This window comes from Bactrocera dorsalis, chromosome 1 (genome assembly GCF_023373825.1).
Source record: "Bactrocera dorsalis isolate Fly_Bdor chromosome 1, ASM2337382v1, whole genome shotgun sequence".
Taxonomy (NCBI): Eukaryota; Metazoa; Arthropoda; class Insecta; order Diptera; family Tephritidae; genus Bactrocera; species Bactrocera dorsalis.
In genome coordinates, this window is record NC_064303.1 from 110,407,902 (window position 1) to 110,425,331 (window position 17,430).

Here is a 17,430-nt window from a genome sequence, read left to right on the forward strand (position 1 = left end):
GGGCGTTTTTACCAATAGCTGATTCATTTATGCGAGTTTTTTCGTTTGACTTCACAAAGGACTGTACATAACAGTCTGGATGTGATCCTTCGCCATACTGAAAGATCAGCTATCTTACCCAAACTTTCTTCTTCTCTTGAAGCGGCCTTACTATACATGACTGTTAAATATCCAAAATACTTGTTTTAACAATTGTAATATCCTATGTGAGATAAAAGAAATGGACAGTATTTGCAACATTCTTACTAATTAGCAAATAATTTTGAAGATACTAATAAGCCTCGATTTATTGGTTTCTATAAGTGTATTGTAGACGAAATACAAAAAAAGTAACCTCTGATGGATTTCTTTGATATAAATTTATTCTACAAAATATTTTAAAACTTTTAGTAGTTTTCGTACAAGTAAATGCAACACTATGTATGATCGCGTAAATAAAATTTCAGTCATCCTAAAGTTATGCAGCGCTTAGATGCTACTACAGATTACTCGAATTCTGCCTGCAGATGTCGCCACTGCATAGTATATACAGTGACGGTATTTCAATGATCACCATTATGATAATTTTTTTTGCAAGTAGCACGATCATAGCTAATATGTGATGATAAAAGTTCCTACACGTATGGTATATATAGACATGTAGATATGTATGTACATGTACATATAGCATATTTCATAAGAATTATTTCGTAAAAAATTTCCAATATATCTTGAGTTCAAAGGTCTATTTCGTATAAAGATTTTGTGGAAGGTTTATATACTTACATATGTACAATGTAGGAAACAAATTTATTTTGTTGATTGAATATTTCTCTTGGTACACAGTTTATTTGCAAAATTTGATAAGAAATCTAAATTTTTTACTTATTTATAATACATTATTCATATGATTCATATGTATACTAGTCTAGAGGTATGAAATTCGTAAAAAATCTTATAAATGATTTTACTATACATTTTTGTAATAGCATTTATTAACATTACAATAATAATGAAAATATCAAAAAACACAAAATTCGAAAATTAACAGCTGATAAAGTGGGAGTCTCAAAACATTGACCATTCCCACGATTTCAATGCTGTCAGCAAACCGAAACAAAAAAAAAAGAATTATTAATCTAGAATAATGTCGTAATGTCTGGTTCTACGAAAAAAAAATAAATAAAAAAAATTACGTCATTCGAAAGAAAAAGTTTTTGTATCAATTTTTTCGACTGTTTGTGAATATAGAAAGCTTCAGACATGGAACAAGTCTATCAGAAGACTCGTTAAACATTTTAGGTAAATCTGTCCGAATTGTATCGTTTTGATAAAGAAATTATCGAGAAAAACGCGTTTAAAATTCAGTTCCTTCCGAACCACTTTGGCCGGGCCAGCAAAATACTTATATCTTCGAAATAATTCGATTTTGAGAAATCCTTTTGTATGCATATTCCTGAAAAGTTAAACTGTGCAAAAAAATATCGACTATTTTTTAATTCTACACTAGAATATTCCCTTAATGATCGCATTTTTGCATCCTAATCTCAATTTCATAAAAACGCTTAGAATTTATTTTAGTCGTGCATAATAGCTTAGTCTTTTATTCATCTGTCCTAACAGCATGATGCCACCAAACGTCATTACGTCACTTACAGCATTACAACAAAATAACCATTACTTAAACTTAATAAATGTTTGCTTTACGATTTAAAATTAAACCATTACAAAGGATTGTACATATACCAGAGAATACCGTTGCATAAAAATCTGTACAAAATTGGTGTGGTACTTCAGTAGTTCTTAAATGCGTAAATGCTTAAGCGCCTAAAAACGCGCTACTTTCAATAATTTAACTCGACATAGCCTTATGTTAGCGATGGCTTAAATTGTATTAACCCGCATAACGGTATTTATTGCTTGCCTTCAGGTCGATTTGTATCGCTTTCGCTTGTTGTGTCTTGTCCTTGCTAAAGCAGATGACTTTCTCGAACAAACCAATCAGCGGCGTTCTCAACTCGATGAAACGCAATGGCAACCACACTGCCAAGAACAACAACACTAACGCACAACCGAATACATCCAACAACAAATACTGATAGAGTGGCATGAAAGCGCCATGAGATTTCAAGTGCGGCGCACCCTTATGTCGGACCACATACTCCATCCAAAACGAAGCCTCTTCCAGTGGATCAATCAGATTATCGCGGAAACGGCGTGACAATTCGACGGCCTTCTGTTTGTAGGTGGGATCGTTGATGAGCAAGCGCAGATTTTGCACCAAATCATCACTGGTCATTTTGCCGAAATGCAACCAACGCGCATAACCGTCCTGCACCGAACGCATCGAGTTGCGGAACTGATCGCCGAAGAAGGGTATACACAGCATCGGCACACCCCAGTGTATGCTCTCCTGTGTGCCGAAGATGCCGCCATGCGAGATGAAGACCTTGACATTCGGATGCGCGAGTATGTCGTTTTGTGGCAACCAGCTTTGGATTTTCACATTCGGCGGCAGATGACCGATGGATGAGTTCTCGAATTTCCACAAAACATTCTGTTTCAGTTGACTGAAGGCATGCAGTATGAGATTGATCTTCTCCACCGGCATATCGGTACTCTTCATGTACGAGCCCACGCTGAAGTAGATGACACCGTGTGTGGAATTGTCCAAGAAGGTTTGCAAATCTTCTGGCAACGGTTTGGGTTTCTTGATATGTACACCGGCCACATCAATTAAACCAGGCATGCTGGGGCGTGGCACATCTGTGCTGCGATGACTGTTGATCAACATCATGGAAATATTTCTCTCCAAGTCAACAACATGTGGCAATGGACCTGTGTACAGATATTTTGTTAGAACTTTTACAATTATTTAGGCTTTGCAAGCGTTGCCAACTTACCATCAATGTGCGCGCCAAAGTGTCGCTCAGCCATCTCCTGCATTTTGGGTATATAATACCAGCTTCTAAACAGCGCATCGTATATCGACAAATAAGTGTTGTAAGCGCGTTGTGCGAAGGTCATCTGATCGGTGTAGGAAACTAGTAAGTGTGGTACAGTAGCCCAAGGTGTCAGCAGACCCATGGCGTGATCCATATTATCAGCATAACCCAAAGTGCCCAACGTTACGACAGGGCATTTGAATTTGTGCGCAAACATTAGGAAACTCTCGTGATAGAACTGTTCCAACACGATCAAATCGAACTCGAGATCCTGACTGGCGATCAGTGATTTCACTTTTGGGTCGTTTAAGGCGTGCTCCGAGCTCAACAAACCAACGTGCCAATACATTTGCAAGTTCTCGAAGTCGCTTGTAAAATGCATTTTGAAGATGTTCTCACGTGGTCCTGGAAAGGTGCGAAAATTGATTAAATGTTTATGTAAAAGTTAACATAAAGGCTTGAGAAATTTAGTGCTTAGTCAAGAAATTTTAAAATACTTAAAAAAAGTTTTAATTTAGTATTCTTTTGCACAGTCTAATTATTTATAGCACTTTGTTTGGGGTTTGTTTATAATATTGGGTAGTCGAACAAGTTTTTTCGTATTTTGTCAATAGACGCCGTTGCAGTGGTATATCTTCAGTGCTAGCAATCACGTTATATCATACCATATAGTGATGGAAAGGTGAGATTTTAAGCTTCATTTAATCGAAAAAAAAATTCGATACGAATGCGAAAAAACTTTTTCGACTACACAGTACTAAATTTTAGCTTACGATGTTCGGCTATATTCAGCTTGGGATCAATAATGATCTCCGTTAGGTTTGGATGTGCTTGCTTGGCGGGATGATTAGTCAGTGTTGTGACTTGATGTCCGCGCTGCAAAAGATCTTTCAAGAAATGCTCCATCCACATCCAATGGCTTGGTGCTGGGAAGGGTCCCATAAACAAAATTCTATAACTCGTACACGTTAGCGGCATTGACACCGCCGTGAGTAGTAATACGAACCATTGAAGCTGCATCTGTGAAAGGAAACATTTTGGTTTATATTATTAACAAAGAATATTTTCAGTCTCTTATTAAAAAAAAATATAAAAAATACATAATAATTTCTTAATTTGAGTGTTTGCCAAATTTTACTGAAAGGCTCTCAATGAAATGCGTTTTTCTCTTAGGAACAAGTGCGCCGAAGATTAACTTGCCCACTTCCAAAATCAAACCAATAAATCACTACTTCAAAAAACAATTAGTAAAAGTCTACAACAACAATTTCTTGTACAAAAAAAATGCTCACACGTGATAAGAGCCAAGTAGCAGCACTCGCAAAAAATTTGTTCGATGTTATCAGCGTGCAAAATACTACACACCAACAAATATAACGTAAATTTGTGTCAAGCATTAGGCATTTTTTGCGGGCGTATCGAGCATTGATATCGCTTTTGTTTTGACTGCACGCCTCGAATGAGTGTCTGTGAGGTAATCTCGGCCGTCCGTCCATAAAGCGGGCCAGAGCAAGAATTTGCACATAGTTACTAAAGAAATTGTATGCAAAAATATATAAATATATATGTATGTAGAAACATACATATGCTTGTGTGAGGGATAAAATGAGATTGAAGTGATTACAAGTGGAATTGCATCGAGTCAAGGTTTTCTTATCAGGTCAGCAATTTCGGCAAATAAGCCATATAAACATATATAAAATTTTGGTTGTATGTCAATAAAAAATAATTGCGTGCGTAATAAGTTAATATGAAAATATTTTTGCAAATCTTTACTGCAATTGCATAAAATTATAGTATTTTCTTTAATTAAATGAATTTATGGCAGATGTGAGGCCAAGTAAAGTCAATTGTGCACTTAATTTTTTTTTAGTTCAAATGTTTTATTTGATTACTATATTAGAAGAACTTTGATAAGCTTTGTTGTACTGACAGTCAGGCCCACTATTTATGATCGAATCAGCGAGGAGGCATATTTTCTACACTAACATAAGCTAATCTATATTTTCTTATAATACATTAAAAAATAGCTCTTGGGGAAGTTATGTTATTGCATCATGTTAGGGATAAAAATGCAGACTGATATTGAAGTGATTATGGCTGAAGTATTTATGATAAATGAATATCTAAAATAAGATATAAGAAATCATAATTTTTTCTTGGTTGAAATCAGACCAGCTCCTTAAGCCAGAGCATTTTCTTGAGGCAGGAACGAACCAGCTTATTAAGCCTAGGCTATTATCCTTGAGCCATGGGAGTAATTCACTTATACATTTTTAGAAATAATAATTTTTTCTACGTAATTTGAGTAGCGCTATTAAAAGCCAGTAAAAAGTTTAGAAATATTTTTTATCGAATAAAGTAAAAATTAAAAAAAAAAAAAATTCTTCATCCGTATGTCCGTTCATATCAATTTTTGAGATATCGATTTGAAATTTTGTAAACGACCTCTTTTCACCAATATAATGCTCATTTGTTGGAACGGTCGATATCGAACCATTCTAGCAGCTATACAAATTGGCCAATGTAAATTCTTATAAAAAATCTTTTATATGTACATACATATTTGTAAGGTATACCAGAAAATTAACCAAATTCTAACGTTTTTTCTTGTATTTGTATATATTTATTGATTTATAGAAGTTGAATAAGCCGAGGTAATGTCATAAAATAACAAAGGCTCAGTGGTCTGGGTTCAAAAATCTCGGCAAAAAATGTTGTAAAAAAAGCAAAAATTTTTTGGTGATGAAAATAATCACAATGTAATAGTTACATAAAATTATAAATTTTTTTACTTTCAAAGCAAAAAAAAGCATTCAAAAAAATCCTTAAAATTTTTTTAATATTTTTTTTTTTGTCTAAGGACATCTTCAACAACCACCTTGATTAATGCTTGTTGAAGTAATGAATAATTTTTTTTCCTAAAGTCCTTTTAAAATTAAATCTTTAGATAAAACCAAAAATTTAATATTCTCTTCAAAATTAAAGATTTAAGGAAAAAATCAAATTTCTGAAATTTTAAAATATTTTTTTTCCACAAATTTCGGAATTTGTTTGTTAATAGTGTGTATATTTGTAAATAAAAAATTCTGATAAAATATTTAATTTTATATATAAGAAAAAATTGTTGAAAAAAGCTGTTTTTTACTCGAGGAAATCCTCCCTTAAACTAAAGACTAAATTTTTTAATACCCTTTTTAAAAATAAAGCTTTAGATGAAAAAAAACAAAAATTGAAATTTTAGCACAAAATTAAGAAATAGAAAATTTTTCTTCACAAACAGCACAATTTTAATTTTTTTTCGTGCAATTACCACTAATCAAATTCAATAAAACACTTTTTAATTTATTTTTTCGCACAATTTCACTTTCTTAAATATTTATAACCGTTATTTATTATTTTTTACACCGTTAACAAAACTATAAATTTTCGCAATTAAATAATTTTTAAAATAAACTGCAATTATTTACCTTCAATTTGAATTGTCACACGTCCAATTGAATTAGCTTTGAATTTGTTCTGCGAGTTGCTTCTGCTTGGCGAATTTTGCCTGCTTGCCTGCCTCAATAGCTCAGCTCAGCTCAGAAATGCACAACGATCGAATGTTTGGCGATTAGCCGCGCCCGTTGGACTTCAATTAGCAGCAACGACTGGCCAAGACATTGAAGCTTACCTGCGAGGAAAGTTTGCGCCCAATACCAGTGCCGCACCGCCTGAGCAATTATCTTAGACTAAGATTGCGTTCTGATGATTATTTGTTAGTGCACTTTTTGTCGCGCAAGCTCTGCGGCTTTGCTGCCATCAATGCGAGCAACGAGCGCTCGTAATCGCACACGCATGCAGCGAAGGCGCATGAATTAGCAAACTCACCAACAACAAAGTAAAAATCAAAGTACATTAAGCGAAACGAAACGGAAAGTACAGTATGTGCGTATGCTATGTAGCACGGCTACTATGCGCTGATAGCCAGAACTTTCAACGAGCCGTAATGCCCACAAGTATATAATACATATAGGATGTACATACATAAGTATCGCGTATAAAAGTGTCGGCATTTATAACCTTCGAGGAAAGTTGAGCAGATTTTTTGCACAAATTCTGTCGGCTCTTCATTGACCATGATCATTGTTGTCAATAGGAATGAAAACGTCGTGTCGCTATTTACAGCAACAAGAACAGACGAGTAAGTACTCGAACTAGGAATAACGACAAATATACAAATATACTTGTATATGTAACCATATGGGTTGCATATCGCCTTTTGCTCCTAAATTATGCGCATGCTTGAAATTCTTTCGACAATCTCGTGCGAATACACACACATTTTGCCATGATATCAGACAGGGAATTGACTTTATGAGCTCATTCATATTCATTAATAAAAGCACTTGCATCTGATATCCGCGTGGACAAAATAGTAGCGAAGTACTTAGACAAATTTCGTAAAGGCGGCTAATGATTTAGATTACAATACGGCTTAAGTGTAGATTTAAATATACTGATGGTCCTAGTAGAATATAATTTACATACTCTATATGTTTCTGCAAAAAAAAATAAAAATGTTGCAACTTCAATTATGGAGAGTGGCTGCGGTTGCTATGCTCAGTTCATTAACATCTGGAAATCAGCTGTCTTTTACTCGTAGAAAGAGCAACGTTCGAGTAAAGTCTAGTCAGCTTCATTATATGTATGTTACTTGTATTATATACATATTCATTCATAAATACCAACATGTCCCTTAAGTCTGTTATCATATTTTGCTCCCAGCAGACTATAGACTTTTCTCGGAGAAAAATGTCTAAAGCTATATATGTATGTAAGAATTTTTTTCTTTGTGTAAGAGCTGTTTACAAACATGTCACTAAAGCTTTGAGTCAGTTGCTTTGTGCTCCTAAGCTTCTTCTTCTTCTTTATTGGCGTAGACACCGCTTACGCGGTTATAGCTGATTCAACAACAACAGTCGTTTCTTCTTTTCACAATGAATTGGAGATTCCAAGCGAAGTCATGTCCTTCTCCACCAGGTCTTTCCAAAGGAGTGAAGGTCTTCCTCTTCATTTGCTGCTCCTCCCATTCCTAGGAGGATGGAGTCATGTGTAGAAGTCCACGCAAGTGAGGAAAGTATGGTTCAAGTAGCTCACGAATTCCGGTCGCAGACCAAATATCGCCTGTGTAACCAAAGAACATTCGTTCCGTCCGTGAGAAGGCGAACCATCCCTCCTTAGGGTTTTGCGCTGGATTTGGGACCCGCCGGACAAAAAAGCCTCGGCTCCTAAGCCTAGTGAAGTATAATATACCGATTATAGATAAAATCATTTAGACATGACATATGCATAGTTCTCTAAAGACTTTAATAATTTAGGTTGTTCCCCTAGGAGACTTCAACTTCATATTTGCCGACTGGTAGACACACATTCAACGTCCCATAACCTAACATTTGTAAGTGGAAAAAGCTTACGGTTCACCCTTCGTACGATATCAGATGCATGCCGCCGAGTATGAGGGAGGTAAGAGGTACTTGGAAAAGTCATTTCGTTCAAAACGAAACCATAAAACTTTGTAGATCGCTGCTTGAGTCAATAGACAAGTGGAAAGATGGGATTTCGCAGACAGACATTGTAATGGGCGTTGCCTGTAAAAGGTTTCCAAGGAAAATGAGTTTGCTACTGAATGCAGCTTTAAGTATGTCCTCAAACCAGTTCTTTTCGCTATAATTGAAGGTGTTGTTGAGAAATATCGAAGCAAAGCGGAACCTTAGTACTGATATGGGTTCAAACTTTGCCTCATTAAAAGATCGACATTTCTTTGAGTGTCCAAAAATTATGCAATACATAGTTCGACCAGACAAAAATCTTTACTGAAAAACTCATCTAATCGCCACTGAAGACAGCACGCAGCACATTAACTCGCAAGCCCATTAATTAAAAATAAAACGAAAACTCTATAATTGTCAATTTGTCTGGTGAAAGTGAAACATCGCCTCGTGCACCGTAATTTTTTCAGACACATGCTTAAAATAGTTTTTGCATTTAGTTCTGACTACATTTAGGCTATCATTCTCCTATTATGCTTATGGCTTATGGTCTCATATTCAAAAACACGTATTTTATTTATGTCTATATGTATAGGTATATTATATATTCGTTGCACAGATTTTTGATAAGAGCGCAAAGCACATTTTCTAAACATAAATTAAAGCCATACTAATTTTGAGTTTCTAATTGCTTTTGATTATAAAAATTCATTTCGTTTCCAAGCGTCTTGAAGCTGCTTAATTTTTGTTTTTATTTCTTCATGGCTTCGCCAAAAATGTTCAACGCTTAAAGCAATGCACCAATCATTATTATTTTTTTAATTTCCTGCTTATCAAAATGATTTAGTAGGCGATTCCGGTAGAAGCGAGTTCTAGACGAGCGTAAGTGCTAGTGCATAGGGCATGCATACTCGTATATGATAGAGTCATTGCTGAGCGATAGGTGGACTCACGTAAGTACAAAGTCTGGGTGCGAACAAACTGTGTTGATAGTAATTGCTAGTAATTTGTTGCAGAAACAATTTATATTATTTGTTTACCTTTTAAGCAATTATTATTGACTGTATCAAAAGAAAGAATATGCATAAAAAATGGCGGTTCGAAAAGTACTTGGTGACAATGCCGGGTGACGCCGCTTTCGCAACAGAAATTTACTATCTCGTTGGCGGCTATGATCATTACTGCCTCCTTGCATTAAACTACACAAATTTCTAAGAAGGTGATATATAGATATACTTCAAAGTGTTCTCCGCATAAAACTATAACACATTTATTTCTGCTTCTTTTGACTGTCCTCATTTGCTTTCAGTCTTACTGCAAGGCAACGCTTAAGTACATTTACGATTACAATAATCAATAAAATTATCAATAACACTAACAATAGCGTACAGCCCAACACATCCAATAACAAGTACTGATAGAGCGGCATGTAAGCGCTGCGCGATTTCAAATGTGGGGCGCCGCTATGTCTCATCACATATTCCATCCAAAAGGTGGCCTCCTCCAATGGATGTACAGGATTATCTCTAAAGCGGCTTGAAGCCTCCAAAGCCTTCTGCTTGTATTGCGGATCATTCAACAGCAGTTGTATGTTTTGCACTAGATCATCACTCGTCAATTTATCGAAGTGTAAAGAGCGCGCATAGCCAGCACGTACTGCCTTTCGGGCGTTGCGATGCTGATCACCAAAGATCGGTATGAACAAGAGCGGTATGCCCCAGTAAACACCCTCTTGCGTGCTAAATATGCCGCCTTGTGTGATGATTAACTTCGTGTTGGCGTGTGCGAAAATATCATTTTGTGGCAGCCATTTGCTGATCCTCACATTGGGCGGTAGCCCAGCGTCGATCGTTGCATTCTCATACTTCCACAAGACATTCTGCTTGAGTTGAGCGAAGGCGTCTAGCAGAATTTTTATGTGGCCACGCGGCATATCCACACTGTGTATATAAGTGCCGAGACTAAAGTAGATGACACCATCTGTTGAGCTGTCAAGATAGCGCTGAAAATAGCGTAAAAACCTTAGAGAGTTAGTTGCGGCAGAGAGTAGGAAAGTCAAAGGAGAGTGGCACCTGCAGTTCCGCTGGCAGCGGCTTGACTGGCTTGATATGTATACCACCGACGCTCACTAAGCCAGGCATGCTTGGACGTGGTGTATCTAAGCTGCGATGTGAGTTTATCAGCATTACTGAGATATTTTGAACCAGCTCGTTCACATGTGGGAGTGGACCTACGAGAGAAAGTATGTTTTAGCATTATTTTGTCATGTAAGCGGAATCAGAATACTTAAAGGATCCCTAAATCACTACTGGCTAATTTATACAGAGTTCGTTTCTTAACTACTTTATGATTGATTGATTTTTGGTGCTCTCAAGCATGGTCAGGAAGTGATTATTAAGTTTACTTATTGCTTACCTTCGATAACCCCGCCGAAGTGTCGCTCCGCCATTGCTTGCATTTGCGGCAAGTAAAACCAATGCCTAAAGAAGGCATCGTAGAGCGAAATATATACATTATAAGCGCGTTGATAGAAGTCCATGTGATTTATATCCGAGAGAAATAAATGTGGCACAAAGGACCAGGGCGTTAACAGACCCATGGCACGATCCATATTATCAGCATAACCCAAGGTGCCCAGCGTCACGACAGGACATTTAAATTTGTGCGCAAACATGAGAAAACTCTCGTGAAAGAACTGTTCCAAAACGACAAGATCGAAATGCAAATCTTTACTAGCGATCAAGGATTTCACTTTGGATTGATTGAGCGCGTATTCGCTACTCGTTAAACCGGTCTCCCAATATAGGTGCAAATTTTCGAAATCACTGCTGAACTGCATCTTAAACATGTTTTCTTTAGGATCTGTAAGATAAACAGAAATAATTCGGTGTTAAAGACACTGATGTCTTCGATATTTACGGTAATATGCCAGATTCAGCGGCGGTTCAATAAGTATTTCCGTTAAGTTTGGATGCCTTTGCTTCGCTGGATGATTGGTTAATGTCGTAACATGGTGTCCACGCTGCAGCAGTGGCGCCAAGAAATGTTCCATAAACATCCAATGACTTGGCGCGGGGAAGGGGCACATAAATAAGATGTTGTAAGCGCCATACGCGCTTGGTGCCAAAATCAGCGTGATCAGTAAGAATGGAAATGGAAAGAACATCTGAAAGTAATACAAAAAAAACTATGTGTTAGTAAGAGCTGCGTGGGGATTTGGCGCTTACCACCAATAGGCTTGAAATCGTTAAAAATAAATAAATACATATTTTTTGCTTAGTTACTAGCGACTACTTAAGTGTCTGCAATTAGTGATCGTATGTTTTTGATAATGGCAACTCGCACGCATATTCAAATTATTACGTTTTCAAACGCGTGTTTTAGAGATAAAGGAGGACGATTTGCAATCGAAAATATGATTTTTTAAGTAGGTCGATTTATGTTGTTATATAAATATTATATTAGAAAAAATGGGCACGCATAGTTTTATCACTGTCTGCTAGGTACTCATACTTGTATTGTGGTCACGCCTCGAAATATAACCATGATGGTTGGTTTTCTTTCGAAAGGAGTTAGCAAGACTGATTTTAATATTATTTGATCGACGTACTCTTAAGAATAACTTTTTTTGTATTTATCATCATTTAATCATTTTAACCCTTAAATTTGATATTCGAGAGTTTTTTGACTCACTCTAATATGCATTTATATACGATTATCAACGAGTGCATGGTTGAGTTACGACACGCACTTACTTAAAAATCCAGGGGTATATTAACAATCTTAGTTGTTTCGCCAGATGTGTAATCACGCTGATTTTTTTATTGCTGATAAGCCCCCAATAAGTGCTAGTCTTAACCCTTATGTGAAATGTATAGTTTTAAGTAGCAGAAATTATATATGTGATAACAATAGTGTATAGTATATTCGTAACTGAAAAAAATATGCAATATAAATTTATATTATATTACAAAGGTATGGAAATAGATAGAGACCGTATTGCGATAGCTAATAGAGTAGCTGGAACCACAAAGGGTTATATCAGTATTTGCCTTGACACAACAAGGGGCTACCCAAAGGGTGAAGTGCTATCCTCACTCTTATAAATCCTAGTCCTGGATGACTTACTTGAACTGCTAACTAACAATGTGGCTCGCTGTCAAGGATATGCGGATGACGTTGTTATATTGTATGAGTAAGGAGAAAATTCGAAGGCACTCAATCTGACATAAAAAGTGGATTACACCTGGCAAAAGGATGGTGCAGTAGGGTTGGATTGAATATCCAAAACGACCATCGCTCTGTTACCGAGATGTAGGATTCTGCCTGGCCTGAGAAATTTATTTCATGGTGGCAAAGAGTTGAAGATGATGAATATCTGTCCCTCTCTATGGATTCCACACTTCGGTGGAAGCAACATATGGACCTGACCATAATCAATGCTACAAAATCACTCATGATATGCGATCGGTTTGCGGGTAAATGTTGGTACTGCAGTCAAGGATAATCAGTGGATGTAAACCAGGACCGTGAGACCGATTATGATGTATGGGCGGTGAAGCATCACAAACTTCGGTAGGACTTTAACACTCGAAGCTGCAGTCTGTATACGCAGGATTAAGCCGCTTGAATTCACGTTTCCAAATAGCGATCTTGTTGCCACAATACTTAGCAGTATATTGGAATTTAACAATGTGCTGAGGCGATGTGAGTCGCTGTGGCAGAGGGTAGTTCACAATAGACTTTAGGACGTGGTGCTTACCTCATTTATTATCTATCTATCTATCTACTTATTTATACATTACTATTTTGATTTCCAAATTTTATTCCAATAAATTAAATCAAAACCGCAAAGCAGGTCTAGTGAAATTTATCGAAAAGAAGTTAAGGAAAATTATTAAAGTATTAACGCTTGAAAATTTTAATCAGACATTTTTTGTTCAATATTCTTTTTAGAACTTAAATAGCTGCCGACGTTTAACAATTTTCTATTATAATTTTTTATTAAACTTTTTGACAGCAAAATAAATCAAAACATTAGCTCTTTGACAAACAATGTATTCAGTCCAGGTGCCTATACTATCCTTACAGCTATTATGCTTTAAGCTACCGGAAAATAACGTGACAAAAGTACCCGACCAATACCTCGTGGGTTAATAATGGACTCTGAAGCAGTTAACCGGTTCAATCCGACGGCAAATTAGTTCAATGAACTCGTTGCGTGGCAAAAACAAAGCTGTATATTTCTTGAATCACCACTCATTTGCTAAAAAAATTTAATATTTTATGCGTGCGTGGTAACATAATGCTGAAAATATAGAGTACTTAATAATAATAATCACTACGCAAAAATTTGTAGTTATATTCGCCACTAGCTTCTATAATATTTGTGTCACGAGATAGTTTACTATTTCGATCCATATAATACATTAGGTTAAATGAAGAAGGCGTGAGTACTTTACTCCCCCCCCATGTAAGTTTATCGCTAATGGGTTCAAATTGTTCAAGTTGTCGTCATTCTCATTCAAAAATGCTTGGTCACACTGTAAAATATTCAAGTGAACATGTCATAACTGTGCGCAATACGCACTTACATACGAGTATATTTGCTCTAGTATTTAATTCATTAATTGCCGATGAGTGTCATTTAATTTCGAAAAGATAAGCGTCGGCTCGTTAGTAGAGTGCTTATTTATAGGCTTTCATTTTTCCTTGGCCAATTAAATGAATTATGGATTGATAATGAGCAAATTACATACTTATACAATGTTTACACTAAAAAATGTGTGTATGTAAATATTTGTGTATATCAATTATATTTTGGTGGTAGGTGGTGATAGTGAAGTGCTAAAACAGCTGTGATTTCGCAGTAAATTATGCGTAGCTTTTTTTTATTGCTAGGGAGTAAAGATTAGAATATTTGTGAAAAAAAAAAATGAAAAGAAATCACAACACCGGGAGTGAGTGGGTTTGTTGACCCGTTATTTGCGTTGAATCAATGAAGACATTAGATCTCTATATTTTGGCGCAATATTGCAGACTTTTTTCTCAAACACAATCTCTTGACTAGAAGTTATTTTTAATATTATTTTAAATCACAAATTCGTTAGAAACACTAAATAACAAATTATATTATTAAAAATATGATGGATGTTTTTGAATATTATTTATTTTTTTTGGTTTGAAAAAAAATTTTTCTACTAAATTTTTTATTTCTTTATTATATAAGAAATTAAAAATGTATACTTTTCAAATTTTTAGTTACAATTTTTTATTTTTTTTTTAATTAATAATTTTTATTTAAATAAAATTTTAACTTTTAAAATTTTTTTTTATTTTTTATTGAATTAAATTTTATTTAATTATAATTAAACTTTTTTATAATTTATTTTTTCAATAAAATTTTTTAATACCTTTGATTAATCAGCGCTTTTTATTTTCAGCTGCAGTACTTAATTTGCACTCATTCACACTCCATCGGTCTCAAAACTCAAGTTCTTAATGAAGCTTGTTCCGTCGGCAGATTAGCAAGTCGCGTTGACGAGCGCGTTTTTTACGGTCTTTATCTTTTACTATGGTTATAAGTAAATGTAAACTTATTCAAGAAGTTTTATTATTACTATTTTTTCACTTTAAAAGGCTTCAACAAATAATAAGAGGAAAATGGAACGCGTCAATGGAACAATAAAAATTATTTACATTACTTAAATGAGAATTTTTTATATACATATACTCGTATGTACATAGTCTTCTTTTCAAGATGGATTTTTTCATGGATTTAAATACAAATAACAAGTTTTATATATAAATAACAAGAATGACAGCTCGATATTTATACCATAATTATACCTCTATGCAATGTTGCATGGACCTTCTTTTAGGAAAACCTTACCTTGAAATATATAGTATATTTAATATTATTCATAAGGCAAGAAAAATATTACAGTAAAACTAAATTTCTTGTACTGATGAACTTCATCAGAGATTCAGAGAGAAGACAAGTGAGTGAGGGAATATTCATCATAATGGGCCTTCTATAGGCTTAGATGCTTCGTCAGACAGCCACTCTATCTACTTACCCACCTGCAACTAAATTATTCGAAACTTAACGGATTTCTAATGGTAATATATATGTATGTATATCTAAAACTCTTAAAGCGATTTCGCTTGATTCTAAAACAAAATTGTCTGTCCCGTCATAATACTATTTTTTGTGTATAAAGGGTCTACCAACAAAAATGTCGCGATATTAAAATCAAATAAAATACTAAAATTTGTTCAAAAATTATTCAGTTTTTTCTTGGTTTGTTATGCAAATAATTTTATGCCATTTACGATTTAAACAAAATGTCGGTCAAATCGCCACCATGCTCCGTTTGCATATCTTCATCATTTTATGCTAATTTTTAATGACCCGGTGCAGCATTTCGGCTGGAATTTCGATTTTAGTGCGCTGAATGGTGTCTTTGCGTTCCTCGAGCGTTGCTGATTCATCAGCATATACCTTTTATTTAGCACATACCCAAAGAAAAAATAATGTAGAGGCCATTTGATTCGACGATTTCTCGCAATTAACGAGTCGCCAAACTTCCAACGCAATATGCTCAGATTGAGACGTCACCGTCTTGTTGGAAATATGGATCTTCCACGGCGATTTCATACAATTCTGAAAAAAAAGTTGGTCAAGTCGGTTCTTATACTCCTTATTAATGGTAGTCTCATTTCTTGCCTTATTTAAAAAAACTTATAATATAAATAATACTTGCCTTACTGAACATACTGACGCAACTTTACGCAAATCCATAAACAAACATGGCCGCCAAGCGCTGTCAAAATCAAGTCATCCCTATTGGTTGAGACTGTATTTCTGCTAGAGGATGTGTTTGACCATATACGTTAGTGAGACTATAAGGTCTCCTCTTTATATCTGTCATCAACAAGGGTGTATTCTACATTTCCGTCAGCTACTCTAGATTCTAATTGGACACAGTAGAAAATCCAATAAGAATTCTAAATCGAAGATCTCACAACTTATGAAACCAAAGCTTCTAACTCTTCTACTTTTATTTTACTATGAGAATTTTGGCTACGTTTTGATACTTTTTAGGTAATTTGGGTCGCTTACTAAATTATCAATACCAAAAATATGATAAAATGGTGATAACTAGTCATTCCAGTGCAAATAATCAACTTTATATATCACAATGAGGCTATTTTTCAATTAATACATCTGTATCTAGCTAATAAATAGTTCCTCTGTACTAAATAATTTGGTTCTAAAACACATTGTAAACGATCTTCAACTAAGCATGCCTAAAAGTATGCACTGATTTACGAATCACGATCAGGAAGTCGCATGATCATCTGATCACCCAAAACTTAAAGTGATGGCGAAACTAAAACTACGTTAAACGATCGGCAATATCATTAAATACTTAATAATAAATAATATATAGTATAATCACAAATAACACACACACATATATAAACAATGATTCATAGTGTTCTAATTATATCACTGAAGAATCTTAAGTATTTTCAGTTTAATCTAATCTCTTGGTACATAATATAATTTCGCAACAGCTTAATCGTGTGAATCACTGCTGCGCTGCTGTTTTGGTTCGTTGCCCTTTGTTAACTGTTTATTTTATGTACATATGTACACACATAAATCTTTACGTTAATCGCTTACTTTTGCAATTGCCAGAAATTTGCTTGCCAAAATTTGTTAAACCCAAACAGATTGCAGCAAAAAATTGCGAAGCCGATCGAACGTGAAGAAACCTTATGGGAGTAACGACGTGCGAATAACTTGAAGAAATAAAAAGAAACAAATTTTCAATTAATTTTTCTAATTAAACTTTCGCTTTTTCATTGAGTTTCGTGATGCGATAAAATGGTGTCAAGGTTTCATGGCTCAAATAAATACTTTCGTGCAATTAATTGCACTTGATCCGAATTTATTGGCAATACCA

The 17,430-nt window shown here is 35.1% G+C and overlaps 2 protein-coding genes across 2 annotated transcripts; both read right to left on the reverse strand.

Annotated features, from left to right (window-relative positions):
- Positions 1 to 1,550: 1,550 nt before the first annotated feature.
- Positions 1,551 to 6,622, reverse strand: LOC105230805 (UDP-glucosyltransferase 2). The gene is made up of 4 exons (XM_011211790.2): positions 6,395 to 6,622; positions 3,698 to 3,944; positions 2,883 to 3,329; positions 1,551 to 2,817 (listed from the first exon to the last, which is right to left on the reverse strand). Exons 2-4 carry the CDS (start codon positions 3,942 to 3,944, stop codon positions 1,874 to 1,876), a joined length of 1,638 nt encoding a protein of 545 aa, XP_011210092.2. The 5' UTR covers positions 6,395 to 6,622; the 3' UTR covers positions 1,551 to 1,873.
- Positions 6,623 to 9,685: 3,063 nt separating this feature from the next.
- LOC105230804 (UDP-glycosyltransferase UGT5) lies at positions 9,686 to 14,958 on the reverse strand. The gene is made up of 5 exons (XM_049446925.1): positions 14,869 to 14,958; positions 11,375 to 11,621; positions 10,871 to 11,317; positions 10,528 to 10,685; positions 9,686 to 10,457 (listed from the first exon to the last, which is right to left on the reverse strand). The coding sequence occupies exons 2-5, from the start codon at positions 11,619 to 11,621 to the stop codon at positions 9,726 to 9,728; spliced, it is 1,584 nt and encodes a 527-aa protein (XP_049302882.1). The 5' UTR covers positions 14,869 to 14,958; the 3' UTR covers positions 9,686 to 9,725.
- Positions 14,959 to 17,430: the final 2,472 nt, after the last annotated feature.